The 23,844-nt window shown below is 46.6% G+C and overlaps 1 protein-coding gene across 4 annotated transcripts in view; it reads left to right on the top strand.

Moving 5' to 3' along the window:
• LOC129864192 (relaxin receptor 2-like) overlaps positions 1-23,844 on the top strand; it is a 191,378-nt gene that overhangs the window by 63,997 nt on the left and 103,537 nt on the right. For 3 of the 4 annotated variants that reach the window (XM_055936886.1, XM_055936885.1, XM_055936888.1), the window contains exons 6-7: positions 12,583-12,654; positions 22,213-22,284. In XM_055936886.1, the coding sequence (XP_055792861.1) occupies positions 12,583-12,654; positions 22,213-22,284 (144 nt within the window). The remainder of the gene's footprint in view (positions 1-12,582; positions 12,655-22,212; positions 22,285-23,844) is intronic. The other variant, XM_055936887.1, reaches the window with a different exon arrangement.

Raw genomic sequence — 23,844 nt, 5'->3', positions numbered from 1 at the left:
CACGTGTCATCTCCTCATTGGTTTATAGGAGCATATACCCACGTGCCATCTCCTCATTGGTGTTTAAGAGCATATATACCCACGTGCCATCTCCTCATTGGTGTTTAAGAGCATATATACCCACGTGCCATCTCCTCATTGGTGTTTAAGAGCATATATACCCACGTGCCATCTCCTCATTGGTGTTTAAGAGCATATATACCCACGTGCCATCTCCTCATTGGTGTTTAAGAGCATATATACCCACGTGCCATCTCCTCATTGGTGTTTAAGAGCATATATACCCACGTGCCATCTCCTCATTGGTGTTTAAGAGCATATATACCCACGTGCCATCTCCTCATTGGTGTTTAAGAGCATATATACCCACGTGCCATCTCCTCATTGGTGTTTAAGAGCATATATACCCACGTGCCATCTCCTCATTGGTGTTTAGGAGCATATATACCCACGTGTCATCTCCTCATTGGTGTTTAGGAGCATATACCCACGTGCCATCTCCTCATTGGTGTTTAGGAGCATATATACCCACGTGTCATCTCCTCATTGGTGTTTAGGAGCATATACCCACGTTTCATCTCCTCATTGGTGTTTAGGAGCATATATACCCACGTGCCATCTCCTCATTGGTGTTTAGGAGCATATATACCCACGTGCCATCTCCTCATTGGTGTTTAGGAGCATATACCCACGTGCCATCTCCTCATTGGTTTATAGGAGCATATACCCACGTGCCATCTCCTCATTGGTGTTTAGGAGCATATACCCACGTGCCATCTCCTTATTGGTGTTTAGGAGCATATATACCCACGTGTCATCTCCTCATTGGTGTTTAGGAGCATATACCCACGTGCCATCTCCTCATTGGTGTTTAGGAGCATATATACCCACGTGTCATCTCCTCATTGGTGTTTAGGAGCATATACCCACGTTCCATCTCCTCATTGGTGTTTAGGAGCATATATACCCACGTGCCATCTCCTCATTGGTGTTTAGGAGCATATATACCCACGTGCCATCTCCTCATTGGTGTTTAGGAGCATATACCCACGTGCCATCTCCTCATTGGTTTATAGGAGCATATACCCACGTGCCATCTCCTCATTGGTATTTAAGAGCATATATACCCACGTGCCATCTCCTCATTGGTGTTTAAGAGCATATATACCCACGTGCCATCTCCTCATTGGTGTTTAAGAGCATATATACCCACGTGCCATCTCCTCATTGGTGTTTAAGAGCATATATACCCACGTGCCATCTCCTCATTGGTGTTTAGGAGCATATATACCCACGTGCCATCTCCTCATTGGTGTTTAGGAGCATATACCCACGTGCCATCTCCTCATTGGTGTTTAGGAGCATATACCCACGTGCCATCTCCTCATTGGTGTTTAGGAGCATATATACCCACGTGTCATCTCCTCATTGGTGTTTAGGAGCATATACCCACGTGCCATCTCCTCATTGGTGTTTAGGAGCATATATACCCACGTGTCATCTCCTCATTGGTGTTTAGGAGCATATACCCATGTTCCATCTCCTCATTGGTGTTTAGGAGCATATATACCCACGTGCCATCTCCTCATTGGTGTTTAGGAGCATATATACCCACGTGCCATCTCCTCACTGGTGTTTAGGAGCATATACCCACGTGCCATCTCCTCATTGGTTTATAGGAGCATATACCCACGTGCCATCTCCTCATTGGTGTTTAAGAGCATATATACCCACGTGCCATCTCCTCATTGGTGTTTAAGAGCATATATACCCACGTGCCATCTCCTCATTGGTGTTTAAGAGCATATATACCCACGTGCCATCTCCTCATTGGTGTTTAAGAGCATATATACCCACGTGCCATCTCCTCATTGGTGTTTAGGAGCATATATACCCACGTGCCATCTCCTCATTGGTGTTTAGGAGCATATACCCACGTGTCATCTCCTCATTGGTTTATAGGAGCATATACCCACGTGCCATCTCCTCATTGGTGTTTAAGAGCATATATACCCACGTGCCATCTCCTCATTGGTGTTTAAGAGCATATATACCCACGTGCCATCTCCTCATTGGTGTTTAAGAGCATATATACCCACGTGCCATCTCCTCATTGGTGTTTAAGAGCATATATACCCACGTGCCATCTCCTCATTGGTGTTTAAGAGCATATATACCCACGTGCCATCTCCTCATTGGTGTTTAAGAGCATATATACCCACGTGCCATCTCCTCATTGGTGTTTAGGAGCATATATACCCACGTGCCATCTCCTCATTGGTGTTTAAGAGCATATACCCACGTGTCATCTCCTCATTGGTTTATAGGAGCATATACCCACGTGCCATCTCCTCATTGGTGTTTAGGAGCATATATACCCACGTGCCATCTCCTCATTGGTGTTTAGGAGCATATACCCACATGGGTGATTGAAAGATGAACTGACGTTCAGTCGGTTGTAGTAACGCATGGTACATTTGGTTGCCAACTGCCATTTAAAGTCAAAAGAAGTAAAAAAGAAGCCTGAGGAAGGAGGTAGAGGACCTTGTGCATGACGAGAAAGGAATTCAGTTTATTGTTTAATCTGTGGATTAATTGTCGGAGTAGAGGATCTTGTGCATTTCAGGTAAAATAACAACCCAATGTTTATATCCCAGGACAAATTATCTAACAATAGCAAGCTAGCTAGCTAAATTGCCATAAATGTTTAATGCTTTTTGACCTGTCCCCAAATTAATATAATTGGTTCAGAGTTTGTTTTAATATGATCGTGTCTGGTGTGGGGGTACAAAATCAACATGCGTGTCCTGTTTGGTCAGCATATTAGATTATTTTATTGTTTAATCTTCGATTATTTAAACGTATTGTTTAATCTTTGACTATCCCACTCATTCTCATACTCTTATTCTCATAACTGTTTATTGTTTTAATAGTGAGTATAAATCGTTTACCAATATAGACAGCTTTTTCTACACTTTGTCTGTAACAGTCCTGACCTGTTTTATGTTGTTTTTTATGTGTTTATGGTCAGGGCATGTGTTTTGGGTGGGCAGTCTATGTTATCTGTTTCTATGTTGGTTTTGGGTTACCTGGTATGGCTCTTGATTAGAGGCAGGTGGTTTGCGTTTTCCTCTAATTAAGAGTCATATTTAGGTAGGGCGTTCTCACTGTTTGTTTGTGGGTGATTGTCTCCTGTGATGTCTTCGTCGTTGTCGATGTATTTTCACATACGGGACTGTTTGGCTGTTCGTGTGTTTTGATGTAACGTTCCTGTCCGTGAGTTTACGTTTAGTGTTGTGAGTTTATGTTCAGGTTTCGTTCTACGTCGTTTTGTTATTTTGTAAGTTTGTTAAAGTGTTTGTTTTCGTGTTGCCATCATCATCAGTTTTGTCGTTTATAAATAAAAAGATGGCTTATTTCCCGCAAACCGCATTTTGGTCTGAAGATCCTTCTCTCCTCACCTCGTCCGAGGATGAGGAGAGCGACAGCTTTAACAGAATCACCCACCACGCTAAGACCAAGCGGTATGGGAATGCTCTACGGAGCAACAAGGACTTCTGGACTTGGGAGGAGATCCTGGACGGTAGAGGACCTTGGGCTCAACCAGGGGAATATCGCCGTCCAAAGGAGGAGTTGGAGGCAGCGAAGGCTGAGAGGCGCTGGTATGAGGAGGCAGCGCGACGACGCGGTTGGGAGCCCGTGAGTCAGACCAAAAAATTTCTTGGGGGGGGGCACACGAGGAGTGTGGCAAAGCCGGGTAGGATACCCGAGCCAACTCCCCGTGCTTACCGTGGAGGTAGAAGGCGTCGTACTGGTAAGACACCGTGTTATGCGGTAAAGCGCACGGTGTCCCCAGTACGCGTGCTTAGTCCAGTGCGGGCTATTCCACCTTGCCGCACTGGGAGGGCTAGGTTGGGCATCGAGCCGGATGTCATGAAGCCGGCCCAACGTATCTGGCCTCCAGTACGTCTCCTCGGGCCGGCGTACATGGCACCAGCCTTACAGGTGGTGTCCCCGGTTCGCCTGCATAGGCCAGTGCGGGCTATTCCACCTCGCCGCACTGGCAGGGCTACGGGGATCATTCAACCTGGTAGGGTTGGGGAGGCTCGGTGCTCAAGAGCACGTGTCCTCCTTCACGGTCCGGTAGACCCGGTGCCACCTCCATGTACCAGTCCTCCGGTGGCAGCCCCCCGTACCAGGCTGTCTCTCCGGGTTCGCTCTCCTGCTGTTTCCTCCTCTCCAGCGCAGCCAGTGCCTAGACCACGCACCAGGCTGTCTCTCCTTCTCCTTCCTACAGAGCCATCCGTCTCCCCAGCGCCATCTGAGCCATCCGTCTCCCCAGCGCCATCTGAGCCATCCGTCTCCCCAGCGCCATCTGAGCCATCCGTCTCCCCAGCGCCATCTGAGCCATCCGTCTCCCCAGCGCCGTATGAGCCATCCGTCTGCCATGAGCCTGCAAAGCCGCCCGTCTGTCATGAGCCTGCAAAGCCGCCCGTCTGCCATGAGCCTACAGAGCCGTCCGCCAGACAGGAGCCGCTAGAGCCGCCCGCCAGACAGGAGCCGCTAGAGCCGCCCGCCAGACAGGATCTGCCAGAGCCGCCAACCAGACAGGATCTGCCAGAGCCGCCAACCAGACAGGATCTGCCAGAGCCGCCAACCAGACAGGATCTGCCAGAGCCGCCAACCAGACAGGATCTGCCAGAGCCGCCAACCAGACAGGATCTGCCAGAGTCGTCCTGCCATGACCAGCCAGAGTCGTCGTGCCAGGACCAGCCAGAGTCGTCGTGCCAGGACCAGCCAGAGTCGTCGTGCCAGGACCAGCCAGAGCCGTCCAGCCAGGACCTGCCAGAGCCGTCCAGCCAGGACCTGCCAGAGCCGTCCAGCCAGGACCTGCCAGAGCCGTCCAGCCAGGACCTGCCAGAGCCGTCCAGCCAGGACCTGCCAGAGCCGTCCAGCCAGGACCTGCCAGAGCCGTCCAGCCAGGACCTGCCAGAGCCGTCCAAACAAGACCTGCCAGAGTCCCTCAGCCAGGACCTGCCAGAGTCCTTCAGCCGGGATCTGCCCCTTGTCCCGGTGCTGCCCCTTGTCCCGGTGCTGCCCCTTGTCCCGGTGCTGCCCCTTGTCCCGGTGCTGCCCCTTGTCCCGGTGCTGCCCCTTATTCCGGTGCTGGTCCTTATCCCGGTGCTGCCCCTTGTCCCGGTGCTGCCCCTTGTCCCGGTGCTACCCCTTGTCCCGGTGCTGCCCCTTGTCCCGGTGCTGGCCGTTTATTTAGGGGAAGGTAGTTTTAGGGTGGTCATTGGAGGGGGTAGACAGAAGAGGGGAGTGACTATGGTGGTGTGGGGACAGCGTCCTGAGCCGGAACCACCACCGTGGTCAACTGCCCACCCAGACCCTCCCCTGGACTTTGTGCTGGTGCGCCCGGCGTTCGCACCTTGAGGGGGGGGTTCTGTAACAGTCCTGACCTGTTTTATGTTGTTTTTTATGTGTTTATGGTCAGGGCATGTGTTTTGGGTGGGCAGTCTATGTTATCTGTTTCTATGTTGGTTTTGGGTTACCTGGTATGGCTCTTGATTAGAGGCAGGTGGTTTGCGTTTTCCTCTAAGAGTCATATTTAGGTAGGGCGTTCTCACTGTTTGTTTGTGGGTGATTGTCTCCTGTGATGTCTTCGTCGTTGTCGATGTATTTTCACATACGGGACTGTTTGGCTGTTCGTGTGTTTTGATGTAACGTTCCTGTCCGTGAGTTTACGTTTAGTGTTGTGAGTTTATGTTCAGGTTTCGTTCTACGTCGTTTTGTTATTTTGTAAGTTTGTTAAAGTGTTTGTTTTCGTGTTGCCATCATCATCAGTTTTGTCGTTTATAAATAAAAAGATGGCTTATTTCCCGCAAACCGCATTTTGGTCTGAAGATCCTTCTCTCCTCACCTCGTCCGAGGATGAGGAGAGCGACAGCTTTAACATTGTCCTTGTACTAAATGTTATTAGAACGTAACTATTTTTAAGACACAAGAAAAGTGTGTGTGTATAAGTCTCGCCCCTCACACCCCTTTACCTATAAATAGACCCTCGGATCCAGATACTGTTTGATATGTAATCGCTTCTCATCCATATTCATAACAGAGGTGGAAGTTAACCTGTCTAGGACTGGGGTGCCGCTAGCGGCACACCCCCCCCACCCCTCCCCCACATTCCACTGAAAAGGCAGAGCGCGAAATTAAAAAAATATTTTTTTTTTAAATATTTAACTTTCACACATTAAAGTCCAATACAGCTAATGAAAGACACAGATCGTGTGAATCCAGCCAACATGTCCGATTTTTAAAATGTTTTACAGGGAAGACACAATATGTAAAGATATAAATCTTTTAGCTAAACTCATTAGCATAAGACACCATCTTTTATTTGTCCACCAACACCAGTAGCTATCACCAATTCTGCTAAACTAAGATATTGATAGCCACTAACCAAGAAAAAAACTCATCAGATGACAGTCTGATAACATATTTATGGTATAGGATAGGTTTTGTTAGAAAAATGTGCATATTTCAGGTAGATGTCATAGTTTACAATTGCACCCACCGTCACAAATGGACTAGAATAAATATATAGAGCAACGTGTTTACCTAATTACTAATCATCAAACATTTCGTAAAAATACACAGCATACACTAATCGAAAGACACAGATCCTGTGAATACAGACAATATTTCAGATTTTCTAAGTGTCTTACAGCGAAAACACAATAAATCGTTATATTAGCATACCACATATGCAAACGTTACCAGAGCATTGATTCTAGCCAAAGAGAGCGATAACGTAACCTTCTCAGAATTCTTCAGATGACACTCCTGTAACATCACATTACAACATACATATACAGTTTGTTCGAAAATGTGCATATTTAGCCACCAAAATCATGGTTAGACAATGACAAAAGTTGCCCAGCTGGTCAGACAATGTCGTGCGCCATATTAGACAGTGATCTAGTCGTATACATAAATACTCATAAACGTGACAAAAAAATATAGGGTGGACAGCGATTGATAGACAATTTAATTCTTAATACAATCGCTGATTTACATTTTTTTAATTATCCTTACTTTTCAATACAGTTTGCGCCAAGCGAAGCTACGTCTAGCAAGATGGCGTCATAAGCGATTAACATTTCTCGACAGAAACACGATTTATCATAATGAATTGTTCCTACTTTGAGCTGTTCTTCCATCAGAATCTTGGGCAAAGAATCCTTTCTTGGGTCTAATCGTCTTTTGGTCGAAAGCTGTCCTCTTGCCATGTCGAAATGCCCATTGCGTTCGGCATGAACTGGAACCGTGCCCAGAGATTCACAGTGTCTCAGAAATAAATGTCCCAAAATCGCACTAAACGGATATAAATTGCTATAAAACGGTTTAAATTAACTACCTTATGATGTTTTTAACTCCTATAACGAGTAGAAACATGACCGGAGAAATATAACTGGCTACACTAATGCTTGGAAAAAGAGTAGGTCGGTGTCCTCCGCGCGCCTGACGCACCTGGAAAAGAGTTCCTACCTACACGTGTTTTTGTTTTATAGGGGCTGTGATTGCGCAATCGATACCATTCAAATCGTCATCACGTAAAGGCATCCAGGGGAAGACGTAAGCAGTGTCTGTATACTCATAGCAATAACAGTGGCCTTTTAACTGACTCCAGATCAAGGGCCAAAATGTGTGAAATCTGACTCCATGTCAGGGAAATTGCTGTAGAATGAGTTCTGTTCCACTCAGAGACAAAATTTCAACGGCTATAGAAACTAGAGACTGTTTTCTATCCAATAATAATAATAATATGCATATTGTACGATCAAGAATTTAGTAGGAAGCCGTTTAAAAAATTGCACGATTTCCATAAATAGTGACAACAGCACCCCCTAGCCTCAACAGGATAAAGTGCATTCAGACCTCTTGACTTTTTCCACATTTTGTTACATTACAGCCTTATTCTAAAATTGATTTTTTTTTAAAGAAAAAAGTCAACAATTTACCCCACAATGACAAAGCAAAAAAACGTTAGAAGAAAAAAGTTTGCTAATTTATTCTAAATAAAAAATGGAAAAATGACATTTACATAAGTATTCAGACCCCATTACTCAGTACTTTGTTGAAGCACCTGTGGCAGCGATTACAGCCTCTAGTCTTCTTGGGTATGATGCTACAAGCTTGGCACACCTGTATTTGGGGAGTTTCTCCCATTTTACCCTGCAGATGCTCTCAAGCTCCCCATTCTGACATCCGCTCTCTGGAGCAGGTTTTCATCAAGGATCTTTCCCTCGATCCTGACTAGTTTCCTAGTCCCTGCTGCTGAAAAACATCCCCACAGCATGATGCTGCCACCACCATGCTTCACCGTAGGGATGGTGCCAGGTTTCCTCCAGACATGACTCTTGGCATTCAGGCCAAAGAGGTCAATTTTGGTTTCATCAGATCTGATCATCATGGTCTGAGAGTCCTTCAGGTGCCTTTTGGAAAACTCGAAGCGGGCTGTCATGTGCCTTTTGATGAGGAGTGGCTTCCGTCTGGCCACTAATTGGTGGAGTCCTGCAGAGATGGTTGTCCTTCTAGAAGGTTCTCCCATCTCCACAAGGCCCTTCTCTCCTGATTGCTCAGTTTGGCCGGGCGGACAGCTCTAGGAAGAGTCTTGGTGGTTCCATATTTCTTCCATTTAAGAATGATGGAGGCCACTGTGTTCTTGGGAACCTTCAATGTCTTGGAGCTCTACTGACAATTCCTTCGACCCGAATGGCTTGGTTTTGGCTCTGACATGCACTCTCAACTGTAGATCCTTATATAGACAGGTGTGTGCCTTTCCAAATCATGTCCAATCAATTGACGTTACCACATGTGGACTCCAATCAAGTTGTAGAAATATCCTAAAGATGATCAATGGAAACAGAATGCACCTGAGCTCAACTTGGAGTCCCATAGCAAAGGGTCTGATCACTTATGTAAATAAGGTATTTCTGTTTTTTATTTTTAATACATTTGTTAACATTTCTAGCATTGCATTTTCATTATGGGGTATTGTGATGTCATTATGGGACACACACACACACACACACACACACACACACACACACACACACACACACACACACACACACACACACACACACACACACACACACACACACACAAAGAGATACACACACAAAGAGATACACACACAAAGAGATACACACACAGAGAGACACACACACAGAGAGACACACACACACACAAAGAGACACACACACAGAGACACACACACAGAGAGACACACACACAGAGAGACACACACACACAGAGACACACACAGAACAGTATATTAAAGATGCACTATGCAGAAATCACTCCGACATTTCCTCGTTATTAAAATTCTAATAGTTGGCCTAATTTCCGTTTATGTGACAAAACAAGAAAGTATAGTGTAGAGAATCATTTTACCATCTAAACTGCTGTGAAATATATTTTCCATAACCCCAAATAATGTTTTTTTAACTGTTAGAAACTGGTGTACCAAACCAAAAGTAAAAGACACAAAAACTAAACTTAAGAACCCGGAAGTATAGATAGTGCACAACAACTCTACCGCTTCTCAGACTTGCTTTCAAAGAGAATGACAGATCTATAACTCACATTTCTATGTGAATTTAGTCGGGTAGCCCAAAAAGTTACATATTGCAGCTTTAAGGAGGCAAAAGAGGATAAGAGTACAAAAGACACAGTGTGACTGTGAAACACGATGAAACAGGCGCCCACGCATAAACACACACACACTTTCACGGTCATGTAGAGGTCTCTCTCTGATGTGTATCTCTCTCATTGTCTGTCACACACACACACACACACACACACACACACACACACACACACACACACACACACACACACTAGTGCGGCCATGCAGACGTGGCTTCCTGAGACATAGGGTCAGAGTCTGTGTTCACTCTGTGATCAAAGTGGAAGTTACGGGCCTCCCGAGTGGCGCAGTGGTCTAAGGCCCTGCATCGCAGTGTTGTGGTGTCACTACAGCCTGGGGTTCAATTCCGGGCTGTGTCATTACGAACGTGAGTCCCATAGGGTGGTGCACAGTAAGTCTGGGTTTGGCCGGGGGGGGTTTACTTGGCTCATTGTGCTCTTGTGACGGGGTGGACGCCTGCAGGCTGACCTTGGTTGTCAGTTGAACGGTGTTTCCTCTGACACATTGGTGCAGCGGTCTTCTGGGTTCAGGGAGTGGGTGTAAAGAAGCGTGGTTTCGGGAGTCATAATTTTGGGTGCCTCGAAACTTCGCCTCTCCCGAGCCCATTGGGAAGTTGCAGCGAAGAGACAAGCTCCCGAATTCTGAAATTCGGGAAAGAACACGGGGTAAAATGAATAAATTGTTTTATTCGTTTTTTACTCATTCATTAATCATCATCAGTTATTTATTAAGTCTCTCTGGACTTAATCACTCTGAACATCATCAATGCCTGTCTCTCTCTATTTGAAGATTTAAAGGAGTGTTGTTGTGTCTCTCTTGTCGTGATGTGTGTTTTGTCCGATATATATTTTTTAATCCCAGCCCCCGTCTCGGCAGGAGGCCTTTTGGTAGGCTGTCATTGTAAATAAGAATTTTGGTCTTAACTGCCTATTTAAATAAAAGTTTAATATTTTTACAGACACACAAACACACACTTTAATTGTTTATTTATATATTCATATCACTTCTTATCTACAGTATAACTTCACTGCAGAGACCGAGATCGAGACCGAGATCGAGACCGAGACTGACACAGAGACTGACACAGAGACTGACACAGAGACTGACGCAGAGACAGACGCAGAGACAGACGCAGAGACAGACGCAGAGACAGACGCAGAGACAGACGCAGAGACAGACACAGAGACAGACACTGACACAGAGACTGACACAGAGACTGACACAGAGACTGACACTAACCCAGAGACTGAGACTAACCCAAAGACTGAGACTAACCCAGAGACTGAGACTAACCCAGAGACTGAGACTGACACGGAGACAGAGACTGACATGGAGACAGAGACTGAGAGACTGAGACTGACACAGAGACTGACACGGAGACAGAGACTGAGAGACTGAGACTGACACAGAGACTGACACAGAGACTGACACGGAGACAGAGACTGAGACTGACACGGAGACAGAGACTGAGACTGACACGGAGACAGAGACTGAGACTGACACTGAGACTGACACTGAGACTGACACTGAGACTGACACGGAGACTGACACGGAGACTGACACGGAGACAGAGAGACTGAGACTGACACGGAGACAGAGAGACTGAGACTGACACGGAGACAGAGAGACTGAGACTGACACAGAGACAGAGACTGAGACTGACACGGAGACAGAGACTGAGACTGACACGGAGACAGAGACTGAGACTGACACGGAGACAGAGACTGACACGGAGACAGGCACTGAGACTGACACAGAGACAGAGAGACTGAGACTGACACGGAGACAGAGAGACTGACACGGAGACAGAGAGACTGAGACTGACACGGAGACAGAGAGACTGAGACTGACACGGAGACAGAGAGACTGAGACTGACACGGAGACTGAGAATGACACGGAGACTGAGAATGACACGGAGACTGAGACTGACACGGAGACTGAGAATGACACGGAGACTGAGAATGACACGGAGACTGAGACTGACACAGAGACTGAGTTGACACAGAGACTGAGTTGACACAGAGACTGAGTAGACACAGAGACTGAGACTGACACAGAGACTGAGACTGACACAGAGACTGAGTTGACACAGAGACTGAGTTGACACAGAGACCAAGACTGACCCAGAGTGGACCATTGTTCTACTAGACCGTCTTCTGGGCCTCTGGGTCATTGTACTGGATCAGGGGGCAGGGCTTTACACTGTACTGGGTCAGGGCTTTACACTGTACCGAATCAGGGCTTATCACTGTACTGGGTCAGGGCATGACGTTGTACTGGGTCAGTGCTTTACTCTGTACTGGGTCAGGGCTTTACACTGTACTGGGTCAGGGCATTACATTGTACTGGGTCAGGGCTTTACATTGTACTGGGTCAGGGCTTTACACTGTACTGGGTCAGGGCTTTACACTGTACTGGGTCAGGGCTTTAGACTGTACTGGGTCAGGGCATTAGACTGTACTGGGTCAGGGCATTAGACTGTACTGGGTCAGGGCTTTAGACTGGACTGGGTCAGGGCTTTAGACTGTACTGGGTCAGGGCTTTAGACTGGACTGGGTTGTGTTAAAGCTAGAAACATGTTTGTTTACCACATGAAAACTCAACCTCTGTGTTTTATTTTAGAATGAGATTGTGCTATTAATAATACATTTGCTGGTACCTGGTGAAATAATGTTGAATCTTTGTGCTTGAGTTGATGTGTGTGTGTGTGTGTGTGTGTGTGTGTGTGTGTGTGTGTGTGTGTGTGTGTGTGTGTGTGTGTGTGTGTGTGTGTGTGTGTGTGTGTGTGTGTGTGTGTGTGTGTGTGTGTGTGTGTGTCTGTGTGTGTGTGTGTGTGTGTGTGTGTGTGTGTTTCTCATCTCAGGTTCCTACAGAATAACAGCATCCAGACAATCTCCACTCAAGCCTTCAGTGGACTCTACAAGCTAGAGAGACTGTGAGTACTGACATAGCTCTATCCACCGTATGTGGGCCTCTTTACACTACACGACTTATGTGGGCCTCTTTACACTACACGACTTATGTGGGCCTCTTTACACTACACGACTTATGTGGGCCTCTTTACACTACACGACTTATGTGGGCCTCTTTACACTACACGACTTATGTGGGCCTCTTTACACTACACGACTTATGTGGGCCTCTTTACACTACACGACTTATGTGGGCCTCTTTACACTACACGACTTATGTGGGCCTCTTTACACTACACGACTTATGTGGGCCTCTTTACACTACACGACTTATGTGGGCCTCTTTACACTACACGACTTATGTGGGCCTCTTTACACTACACGACTTATGTGGGCCTCTTTACACTACACGACTTATGTGGGCCTCTTTACACTACACGACTTATGTGGGCCTCTTTACACTACACGACTTATGTGGGCCTCTTTACACTACACGACTTATGTGGGCCTCTTTACACTACACGACTTATGTGGGCCTCTTTACACTACACGACTTATGTGGGCCTCTTTACACTACATGACTTATGTGGGCCTCTTTACACTACACGACTTATGTGGGCCTCTTTACACTACACGACTTATGTGGGCCTCTTTACACTACACGACTTATGTGGGCCTCTTTACACTACACGACTTATGTGGGCCTCTTTACACTACACGACGTATGTGGGCCTCTTTACACTACACGACTTATGTGGGCCTCTTTACATTCACAACTTATGTGGGCCTCTTTACACTACACAACTTATGTGGGCCTCTTTACACTACACGACTTATGTGGGCCTCTTTACATACACGACTTATGTGGGCCTCTTTACACTACACAACTTATGTGGGCCTCTTTACATACACGACTTATGTGGGCCTCTTTACCTACACAACTTATGTGGGCCTCTTTACATACACAACTTATGTGGGCCTCTTTACATACACGACTTATGTGGGCCTCTTTACCTACACGACTTATGTGGGCCTCTTTACATACACAACTTATGTGGGCCTCTTTACACTGCACGACTTATGTGGGCCTCTTTACACTACCCGACTTATGTGGGCCTCTTTACACTACACGACTTTGATGACACAAACTAGGTCCAGGAGAGATTCTTGTGAAAAGAGACGGATCTAGATTAAAATCTCTCTTGAAGAGATTCCCTCCACACTACCTCCGGAGTACTCTCATACCCTCCTCTGAGTGTAAAGACAATAGCTCTCCCACACCACATATCCCCATGCAAGAATGACCTTAATACCAGTAGACAGCATTTTTTTCTCTGTTAGCCAAATTGAAAATGGAAATATCCACACATTTGTGAATCATTGCATTAATCAAGTGTGCAACTTTATGTGCAAAATGGTTTAGATGAGAAGCTCCTGTAAAGTTTGAATTGCTATCCTTATTTTGTTTGACTATATACTACGGTATTTACGGTATGCTAATGGCCACACTCCATCCAAGGAGAGTCTAAACAGAGAGGATGCAAATCCTAGACAAATCCTCACTAGACACATTTTATGAATGTAAATCCACCCTTACTAAAGACAGAGATGGAGAGAGAGAGAGAGATGGGGAGACGGAGAGAGACTGGAGAGGGGGGGAGACGGAGAGAGAGGGGAGGGGGAGAGAGGGAGAGAGAGGGGGGAGAGGGGGGAGACGGAGAGAGGGGGGAGAGGGGTGGAGACGGAGAGAGGGGTGGAGACGGAGAGAGGGGGGGGGCGGAGAGAGGGGGGGGCGGAGAGAGAGGGGGGGAGACGGAAAGAGAGGGGAGGGGGAGAGAGGGAGAGAGAGGGGGGAGACGGAGAGGGGTGGAGACGGAGAGAGGGGGGGGGCGGAGAGAGAGGGGGGAGACGGAAAGAGGGGGGAGAGGGGTGGAGACGGAGAGAGGGGGGAGAGGGGTGGAGACGGAGAGAGAGGGGGGAGAGGGGTGGAGACGGAGAGAGGGGGGAGAGGGGTGGAGACGGAGAGAGGGGGGAGAGGGGTGGAGACGGAGAGAGGGGGGAGAGGGGTGGAGACGGAGAGAGGGGGGAGAGGGGTGGAGACGGGGGATGGGGGATGGGGGAGACGGAGAGAGAGGGGGAGACGGAAAGAGGGGGGAGAGGGGTGGAGACGGAGAGAGAGGGGGGAGAGGGGAGACGGAGAGAGAGGGGGGAGACGGAGAGAGAGGGGAGGGGAGGGGGGAGACAGAGAGAGAGGGGGGAGACAGAGAGAGAGGGGGGGGAGACAGAGAGAGAGGGGAGGGGGAGACGGAGAGAGAGGGGGGAGACGGAGAGAGAGGGGGGAGACGGAGAGGGGAGGGGGGAGACGGAGAGAGAGGGGAGGGGGGAGACGGAGAGAGAGGGGAGGGGGGAGACGGAGAGAGAGGGGGGAGACGGAGAGAGAGGGGAGAGGGGAGACGGAGAGAGAGGGGAGGGGGGAGACAGGGAGAGAGAGGGGGGAGACGGAGAGAGAGGGGAGGAGGGAGACGGAGAGAGAGGGGAGGAGATGGAGAGAGAGGGGGGAGACGGAGAGAGAGGGGGGAGATAAACGGCAAAAAAATCACAAAATAGCAAAGTTGTGTTTGAATGTTCAGAGCTCGTAATACGGCAATCACACGGTACGGCGCCGGTATTTGACTTTCTACATGCAATATATCTCCCCAGTTAGGGTAGGAAAAAGCCCCCATGAATACTGCTGTTAATCTGTGGTCGCCCCGACGGTACGAACCTAACTATTGATTCTGGACCGTGGACAGTTAGGCTACTGCGAGCTCAGCGCCAAGAAAACAGGAGCGCTACCTCTGCTTATTCAGCACCGTCCTGAAGGAGAGAGCTGATAGAAAGAGGAGTCACACACCGCATAAAATAACGTTAAAGAATAGCCTAAGCAGCCCGTTCACTTGGACATAGTAAACCAAGACAACCCAATCCATAACATAAAACCACAACCATTTATCAATTCCAAAACCAAATTAATAAAGCAGCTATTACTTGCCGTTGCAGACATCATTTTTTTTATCACGTTCAGCACATAAAGTAGCCCTTATGGGGATCTAAAGTTTAAATGCAACAATATTTCAACATGCATTCTTTTCAAAGAGATAGCTAACAGCAAGTGAGCTGTAGTAAACAAAACAAAAATTCCATCCTCCAGTCCTTCTTTATGAAATGGGCAATAGCAGGGTCATATAGTTTGGCCTTTGATTTTTATATCTCGCAGAGGTACTTTCTCCATTGAGATCAAAGCCAAGGCTGACAGTCAGACCGGTCCAGTGGTGTTCCTGCAGTAAGTCGTAAATCTGTTTCAGGGCGGAGAATGTCCTTTCAACTGAGGCATTAGACAGGGGAATGGTCAACAGCAGTACTCTCAGTCAGCCTCTTGGAGAAAGCGGAGGAAGTCGGCCGGGCTCCTAACATGTAAGTCAGACATGGAGTACATCACTGTGAGTTCTGTTTTGAGCCGCGAGAGATCAACGTGAGGCCCATAGCTTTCCTTGAGACTTGAGAACGCAGTGTTGGGGAAGATTTCCCTATATCTGGTGAACCGCTGTGGGTCAATTAGGGCAAGAAACATAAGCCTTTTTGTGGTCCTTGAACCTGTTCTTTTAGCTGAGTGAGACGGTTGTCGATGATCCCACGGTGTAGCTGTTGGTACCGGGCGCAGACTTCTCCATGCCTCTGTGCCCTCCACCCTCTCAGATCCCCGGTCTCAGGCACAGTGTCCTCGTAGACAGAGTAGAGTTTCCCTTTTTCTCTCTCCATGGTGCTGTAGAATTCATCGAACCTGGACAGGCAGAAATGCATGTAAAACTTCCTTATTCTGCAAAAATCACAAACAGCATGTCAGAGTACACAAAGATGGAGTTGGATGTGGATAGCAGGAAGCAGAACTTGAAGCTTGTCACGTGTGTAATGTGTCCATCTGCGCTGTGAACTGTGTCTTCATCAAAGTCGTCATCCACAATATATTCAAAGGCTCTCTAGGAGTTCCTCCCTCTTATCATACACAGTGCAAACCAAATGTGAGGAGTACCTCCCTCTTATCATACACAGTGCAAACCAAATGTGAGGAGTTCCACCGTGTTCCACTGTGTTGGAGCCACTCTGGGTAGTCTTCACTGGCATATTTCATTCAGTAGTTTTGTGCATTTGAATAATCTTGAGAAAAAAAGCCACTGAGATCTTACACTCTTTCAATTTTGCGGCACCTTGTGACATCACCAGATTAAGGGTCAATGGGATCCGGTGTCAAATACCCTTCTGGGGGGGTCTAGGGGGGTCTGGGGGGTCTTGGGGGGGTCTGGGGGCATTCCTCTCTGTGATATATTGTTTTTAAGAAATAAGTGTGAAATGTTTTTTTCTTGTGAATTTTGAAGGGAAAACACATTCAAAACTTTCCTGATAATTTGGTCAATATATCCCAACCATAACTGAAATACCAATCATTTCTGTATTACTTAAAACTGTTGGTCTAACTCTAACAGTTCAGAAAGTATACACGCTTGGTCATTTGTTTGTAGAACGACTGTGAGAAAGCCAGTTCTGGGGTGTGTTCAGTTCCATTGAATGTTTGCACCATTGCGTAACGGCTTGTACTGAACGACACATTTCTCCAAAAATGTTCTTCAACTTTCTTGAACAGACATTTAGGTAGCCTACATTTGCTCTGTTTGGTGGGTATGGCGAGTGTGGCTTGAAGTAGAGGTTTTCACGGGTCCAACAAACCTGAAATGATGAGATCTGACCCGGGACACGAGCGGGTCCTAAATTCAGAGGTTTTGTCTTAGATCTGGGTCGGGTCTGATATCATTTTCACGGTTCTCAGGTATCTGCAATTATTATGTATTTACCGACTGGACCCGATTGGACCCATCCTCTGTTAATTTAATGTGTGAGGTGATGAGAACTGCGTAAGCTTGTTATCTGTGTTAGCCAATGGTAACTTAATAATAAGTATAGCTTACAGCATGTCTAGCTGAAACTGGTTTCGGATGCTCACCTCAAATGTGCCCGCTGCTGAAGAGAGAGAGAGCGAGTGAGAGGAAGCTGGCCTAAGCTACTGTTCATTGAGAAGATGGAGGCCTTTTTCATTGAAGTAAAACAAAAGTTAGACAAAAAAAATCATGTCCTCGTGAAAAGAAGTAGACAAGTTGTAATATTGTCATTGACAAACATGAGAAAACCGTTGGCGCGGCCAAATGGACTGTGTGTGTGTGACTGTGTGTGTGTGACTGTGTGTGTGTGTGACTGTGTGTGTGTGACTGTGTGTGTGCAACTCGCTATTCAGGTTTCATTGAATTTTCGTATGTATTATCATTTATTTTATCATTATTGTTATTGCATAACATTATTATTATTATTGTTATTATTATTGTTATTATTATTATTAATAACCACTAACCACTAGGCTACCTGCCGCCCCAAATGAACCATGAGGTGGACAATTATTGTTTTAGGAAAGTAAAAACCAATAAACCAATAGGCTATACAGTTCTGAATATGCTACACATTGTTTTTTTAACATTTGTTATTGGCTGGTTTTAAAGACACGTGACTGTGGATCATTTGGCCATTATCGCTTGTTTATTGATGGTGGTGGCAGCGTCCAGGCAAACTTTTCTTTTTCTTTTTCGGATTGAACGCAGCCCTGGTGACTTTTCTACTCCAAAATGTATGAAAATAAAATGATGGTGACTCCATTAAAATAAAACGTTCCACTCCATCCGAAAATAAAACGTTCCACTCCATCCGAATAACATATTGGTCCATATTATCAGGCTGGTGTGTTATTTAGAAATACCCATGATCACCTGTAGCCCAACAGATGCAGCAAAGTGGCTATAAATAAATATGCCGAAGCCTGCCAATCTGTATTTGTGCTAATCATTAGCTAGTACTTCCCAAACTTAGCTAGTACTTCCCAAACTTAGCTAGTACTTCCCAAACTTAGCTAGTACTTCCCAAACTTAGCTAGTACTTCCCAAAGTTTTTCATTCATGATCCCCTTTCATCATGGGGGGAACATCCTATCCCCCCCATGCCTCCTTACTTCCCTCAATTGAATGAACTGCTACTATGATACACAACATAGGGTATGAGAATACCTTGACTTTACCTTTTACAGTACATACGAACACCAGTACCTGGTTTCCCTTCCATATTGAAATCAAAAAGACAAAATGTGTAAATGAGAAATAAAGACGCTTACTGCACTGTCACATGCATCTCTTTCCATAAAGACTACAGTAGATATCAATATAATGTTGGTTCTGGAAGTATTCTCCGGGTGATTATTAGGGTGCATAAACATGATGAGTGCTTTCCCGCCCACAATTTTGGCCTTCACGTTTGTTTTCTTAACATAAATAAGGATAGGTTTGCTGCTGCTGGTGGAGAGGCAGTCTGCTCTCTGACTGGGGAGAGGAACAAGCTTGCTGAGGTTCAGAGAAACAGCCCTTCTTTAATTCTGTAGCCTACTAGGAACCAGATGTTTCATAGTTTATAATACTATGAAAGTTATTTATGAACTCACAAAACGGAACCCGTTATAGCAGTTGTTTTTCACGCCAATCAGTTGAGCAATAGAAACCTTCTTTATTTGAAAAAATATTATTTTCTATATTATTTTTTATTCTTGCTTATGAATTGACCATGTTAAATGTGAGAGTACTTCTTTATTTGTTACAAGTTAGCTCACAGAGTGAAGGGTTTGTTAAGAAGAGAGAGGAGAGAGAGGGAGAGAGAGAGAGAGGGAGAGATAAAGATAGAAAGAGAGAGACAAAGATAGAAAGAGACAGAGAGAGACAGAGAGAGAGAGGAGATACAAGCCTTGCGCAATTTTTTTCCCTTCACAAACAACGGCCTCTGAGGACTGGGCCTAAACCAAAAGCATAATTGGCAGCGGTGAGATTGATAAAATTAGGAATTGAGTAGTACTGTGTAGTGTAAAGCCACAAAAAGCCAGTAGCTACGGTGAGGAAATCATTACCAATCCATCAAATTCGCCTAGGGCTGTGGCGGTCACAGATTTCGTCAGCCGGTGAGAGGAACCAGGCTATGAGGGGTGGCCAGTCCTCTTCTGGCTGTGCCGGGTGGAGATTATAACAGAACATGGCCAAGATGTTAAAATGTTCATAGATGTTGTTCATAGATTACCAGCAGGGTTAAATAATAATAATCACAGTGGATGTCGAGGGTGGAACAGGTCAGCACCTCAGGAGTAAATGTCAGTTGGCTTTTCATAGACAATCATTCAGAGTATCTCTACCGCTCCTGCTGTCTCTAGAGAGTTGATAACAGCAGGTCTGGGACAGGTAGCACGTCCGGTGAACAGGTCAGGGTTCCATAGCCACAGGCAGAACAGTTAAAACTGGAGCAGCAGCACGACCAGGTGGACTGGAAACAGCAAGGAGTCATCAGGCCAGGTAGTCCTGAGGCATGGTCCTAGGGCTCAGGTCCTCCGAGAGAGAGAAAGAAAGAGAGAATTAGAGAGAGCATACTTAAATTCACACAGGACACCGGATAAGACAGGAGAAATACTCCAGATATACCAGACTGACCCTACCCCCCCGACACATAAACTACTGCCGCATAAATATTGGAGGCTGAGATAGGAGGGGTCAGGAGACACTGTGGCCCCATCCGATGATACCCCCGGACAGGGCCAAACAGGAAGGATATAACCCCCCCCACTTTGCCAAAGCACAGCCCCCACACCACTAGAGGGATATCTTCAACCACCAACTTGCCATCCTGAGGCCGAGTATAGCCCACAAAGATCTCCGCCACGGCACAACCCAAGGGGGGGCGTCAACCCACTCAAGTGACGCACCCGTCCTAGGGACGGCATGGAAGAGCCCCAACAAGCCAGTGACTCAGCCCCTGTAATAGGGTTAGGGGCAGTTTTTTTTTACCAAACCAGCACTGGCCCAGGTTGACTGCTTGTCAGTGCTGAAGAGCACACAATCCAAGCACAGCTTCTTGGCTCACACCCAGTCATCCACGGATAGCGCTCATAATTGTTGGCGTGAAAATACCTTTCAAATCTCTTTCCTGGCAGTGCTGGTGTTGGCCTTGCACTCTATACGACATTTAATTATTCGTTGGAATGTAGTCTTCAAAAAGGGCAGTGGTAACAAATTAGCCACCACATCCTCCTGGATAACACCTGCTGCTGCAGCCATTGTCACACAAACCACAACAAAAGCTACCTCGAGTGTGGGAAAACTGGGTTTCTGCTTGTAATTGCGCTCTCAGTCGGTAGTGACATGTCTCCGGCCTTTAACCTTTATTTAACTAGGTCAGTTAGGTCAATTAATAACAAATTCATATTTACAATGACCGCCTACCCCGGCCAAACTCTAACTCGGACTACGCTGGGAAGAGAAAGGAGGATGTTCCTCATCTGATTATCTGTTTGTGTCTTTGTTGTGTAGAAGGAATAATGTTCAGTAATATTTTTTTATATTCTCTCGTGCGCTCTCTCTCTCTCTCGCTCTCTCTCTCTCTCTCTCTCTCTCTCTCGCTCTCTCGCTCTCTCGCTCTCTCTCTCTTTCCCCCTCTCCCTCTTTCCCCCTCTCCCTCTCTCTCTCTCCACAAATCCCCCCCCCCCCCCCCCCCCCCCAACATACACTACCGTTCAAACGTCTGGGGTCACTTAGAAATGTCCTTGTTTTTGAAAACACCAGTTTCAACGTCAACCATGAAGAGGCGACTCAGGGATGCTGGCCTTCTAGGCAGAGTTGTAAAGAAAAAGCCATATCTCATATTGGCCAATAAAAATACAATATTTAGATTATCCCTTTAATTTCCAACACACACTGAAGAGATTAAATCAGAAAATCATAAACACTTATTGGAACGATTAAATAGAATATTTATATATCCTCACTGCTTAAACCAGACTGTATGTCAGCTGTAACCTACAGGTTGTAAATAGAGTATAGGCTTGCGTCCCAAATGCACCCAATTCCCTACATAGTGCACTACTTTTGAAAAGGGAAGGAGAAAGGAAGGAGGAGGGAGGAGGGAGGATGGAGGAGGAAGGAGAAAGGAGGTAGGAGGGAGGAGGAAGGAGGGAGGAGGAAAGAGGGAAAGGAAAGGAGGAAGGAGGCAGGAGGAAGAAGGAGGGAAGAGAAAGGAGGCAGGAGGGAGGAAGGAGGAGGGGAAGGAAGGAGGAGGGGGAGGAAGGAGGAGGGGGAGGAAGGAAGGAAGGAGATGGGAGAAAGGAGGGGAAAGAAAGGAGCGAGGAGGATTTTTTTTGTAATTTATTTTTTATTTAACCTTTATTTAACTAGGCAAGTCAGTTAAGAACAAATTCTTATTTACAATGACTGCCGATGCTGGGCCAACTGTGCTTCGCCCTATGGGACTCTCAATCACAGCTGGATGTGATACAGCCTGGAATCTAGGTGGATGGAGGGAGGAGAAAGGAGGATGTTTCTCATCTGATTATCTGTTTGTGTCTTTGTTGTGTAGGAGCAATAATGTTCAGTAATATTTGTTTCCCTCTCTCTCCTCCCTCCCTCTCTCTCTCTCTCTCTCAGGTTTCTCAGTGAGAACTCCATCTCATCTCTCAGTCCGGGTGTGTTCAGTGATCTCCGTAATTTATGGTGGCTGTGAGTACAGAGCTGGTACACTGCATACACACACACCGGCGGATTTGGGCCGTTCTGCAGTGTAGACAGTAAAAGAAACCAGCTGAGTCTGTATCACCATATTTCTCTTTTATTAGACGTTATCACAGAGGAATGCAGCTCAGAATAATCCATTTGATCACATCAAAAATGATTAGAAACTCCTCTTTGTTTTATATCTTTGTTTTGAAAGTCCAGAGGTTTGGAGTTAAAATCCAAGGTGGGGGTCATATTTTAGCAGAACAGCGATAACACATTGAATTGCATGTCACCGGAAGAAATGGCAGCAGTTTTACCTGGACAAAATGAACACCTTACGTGAGAATGCTATTCATTAACTACAGCTCAGCGTTCAACACCATAGTACCCTCAAAGCTCATCACTAAGCCAAGGATCCTGGGACTAAACAGCTCCCTCTGCAACTGGATCCTGGACTTCCTGACGGGCTGCCCCCAGGTGGTAAGGGTAGGTAGCAACACATCTGCCACGCTGATCCTCAACACTGGAGCTCCCCAGGGGTGCGTGCTCAGTCCCCTCCTGTACTTCCTGTTCACCCACGACTGCGTGGCCAGGCATGACTCCAACACCATCATTACGTTTGCAGACGACACAACAGTGGTAGGCCTGATCACCGACAACGACGAGACAGCTTATAGGGAGGTGGTCAGAGACCTGGCCGGGTGGTGCCAGAATAACAACCTATCCCTCAACATAATCAAGACAAAGGAGATGATTGCGGACTACAGGAAAAGGAGGACTGAGCACACCCCCATTCTCATCGACTGGGCTGTAGTGGAGCAGGTTGAGAGCTTCAAGTTCCTTGGTGTCCACATCACCAACAAAATAGAATGGTCCAAACACACCAAGAGGGCACAACAAAGTCTATTCCCCCTCAGGAAACTAAAAAGATTTGGCATGGGTCCTCAGATCCTCAAAAAGTTCTACAGCTGCACCATCGAGAGCATCCTGACCGGTTGCATCACTGCCTGGTACAGCAACTGCTCAGCCTCCAACTGCAAGGCACTACAGAGGGTAGTGCTTATGGCCCAGTACATCACTGGGGCTAAGCTGCCTGCCGTCCAGGACCTCTACACCAGGTGGTGTCAGAGGAAGGCCTTAAAAATTGTCAAAGACCCCAGCCACCCCAGTCATAGACTGTTCTCTCTCCTACCGCATGGCAAGCGATACCGGAGTGCCAGGTCTAGGTCTAAAAGGCTTCTCAACAGCTTCTACCCCCAAGCCATTAAACTCCTGAACAGCTAATCAACTGGCTACCCGGACTATTTGCATTGTCCCCCCCCCCCCCCAACCCCTCTTTTACGCTGCTGCTACTCTCTGTTTATCATATATGCATACTCACTTTAACCATACATATATGTACATACTACCTCAATTAGCCCGACTAACCGGTGCCTGTATATAGCCTCGCTACTGTATATAGCCTCGCTACTGTATAAAGCCTCACTACTGTATATAGCCTCGCTACTGTATATAGCCTCGCTACTGTATATAGCCTCGCTACTGTATATAGCCTCGCTACTG

Source organism: Salvelinus fontinalis, chromosome 10 (genome assembly GCF_029448725.1).
Source record: "Salvelinus fontinalis isolate EN_2023a chromosome 10, ASM2944872v1, whole genome shotgun sequence".
In the NCBI taxonomy this organism is placed as follows: domain Eukaryota; kingdom Metazoa; phylum Chordata; class Actinopteri; order Salmoniformes; family Salmonidae; genus Salvelinus; species Salvelinus fontinalis.
The sequence above is the reverse complement of the archived record's forward strand: the minus strand, read 5'-3'. Positions and strand labels throughout refer to the sequence as shown.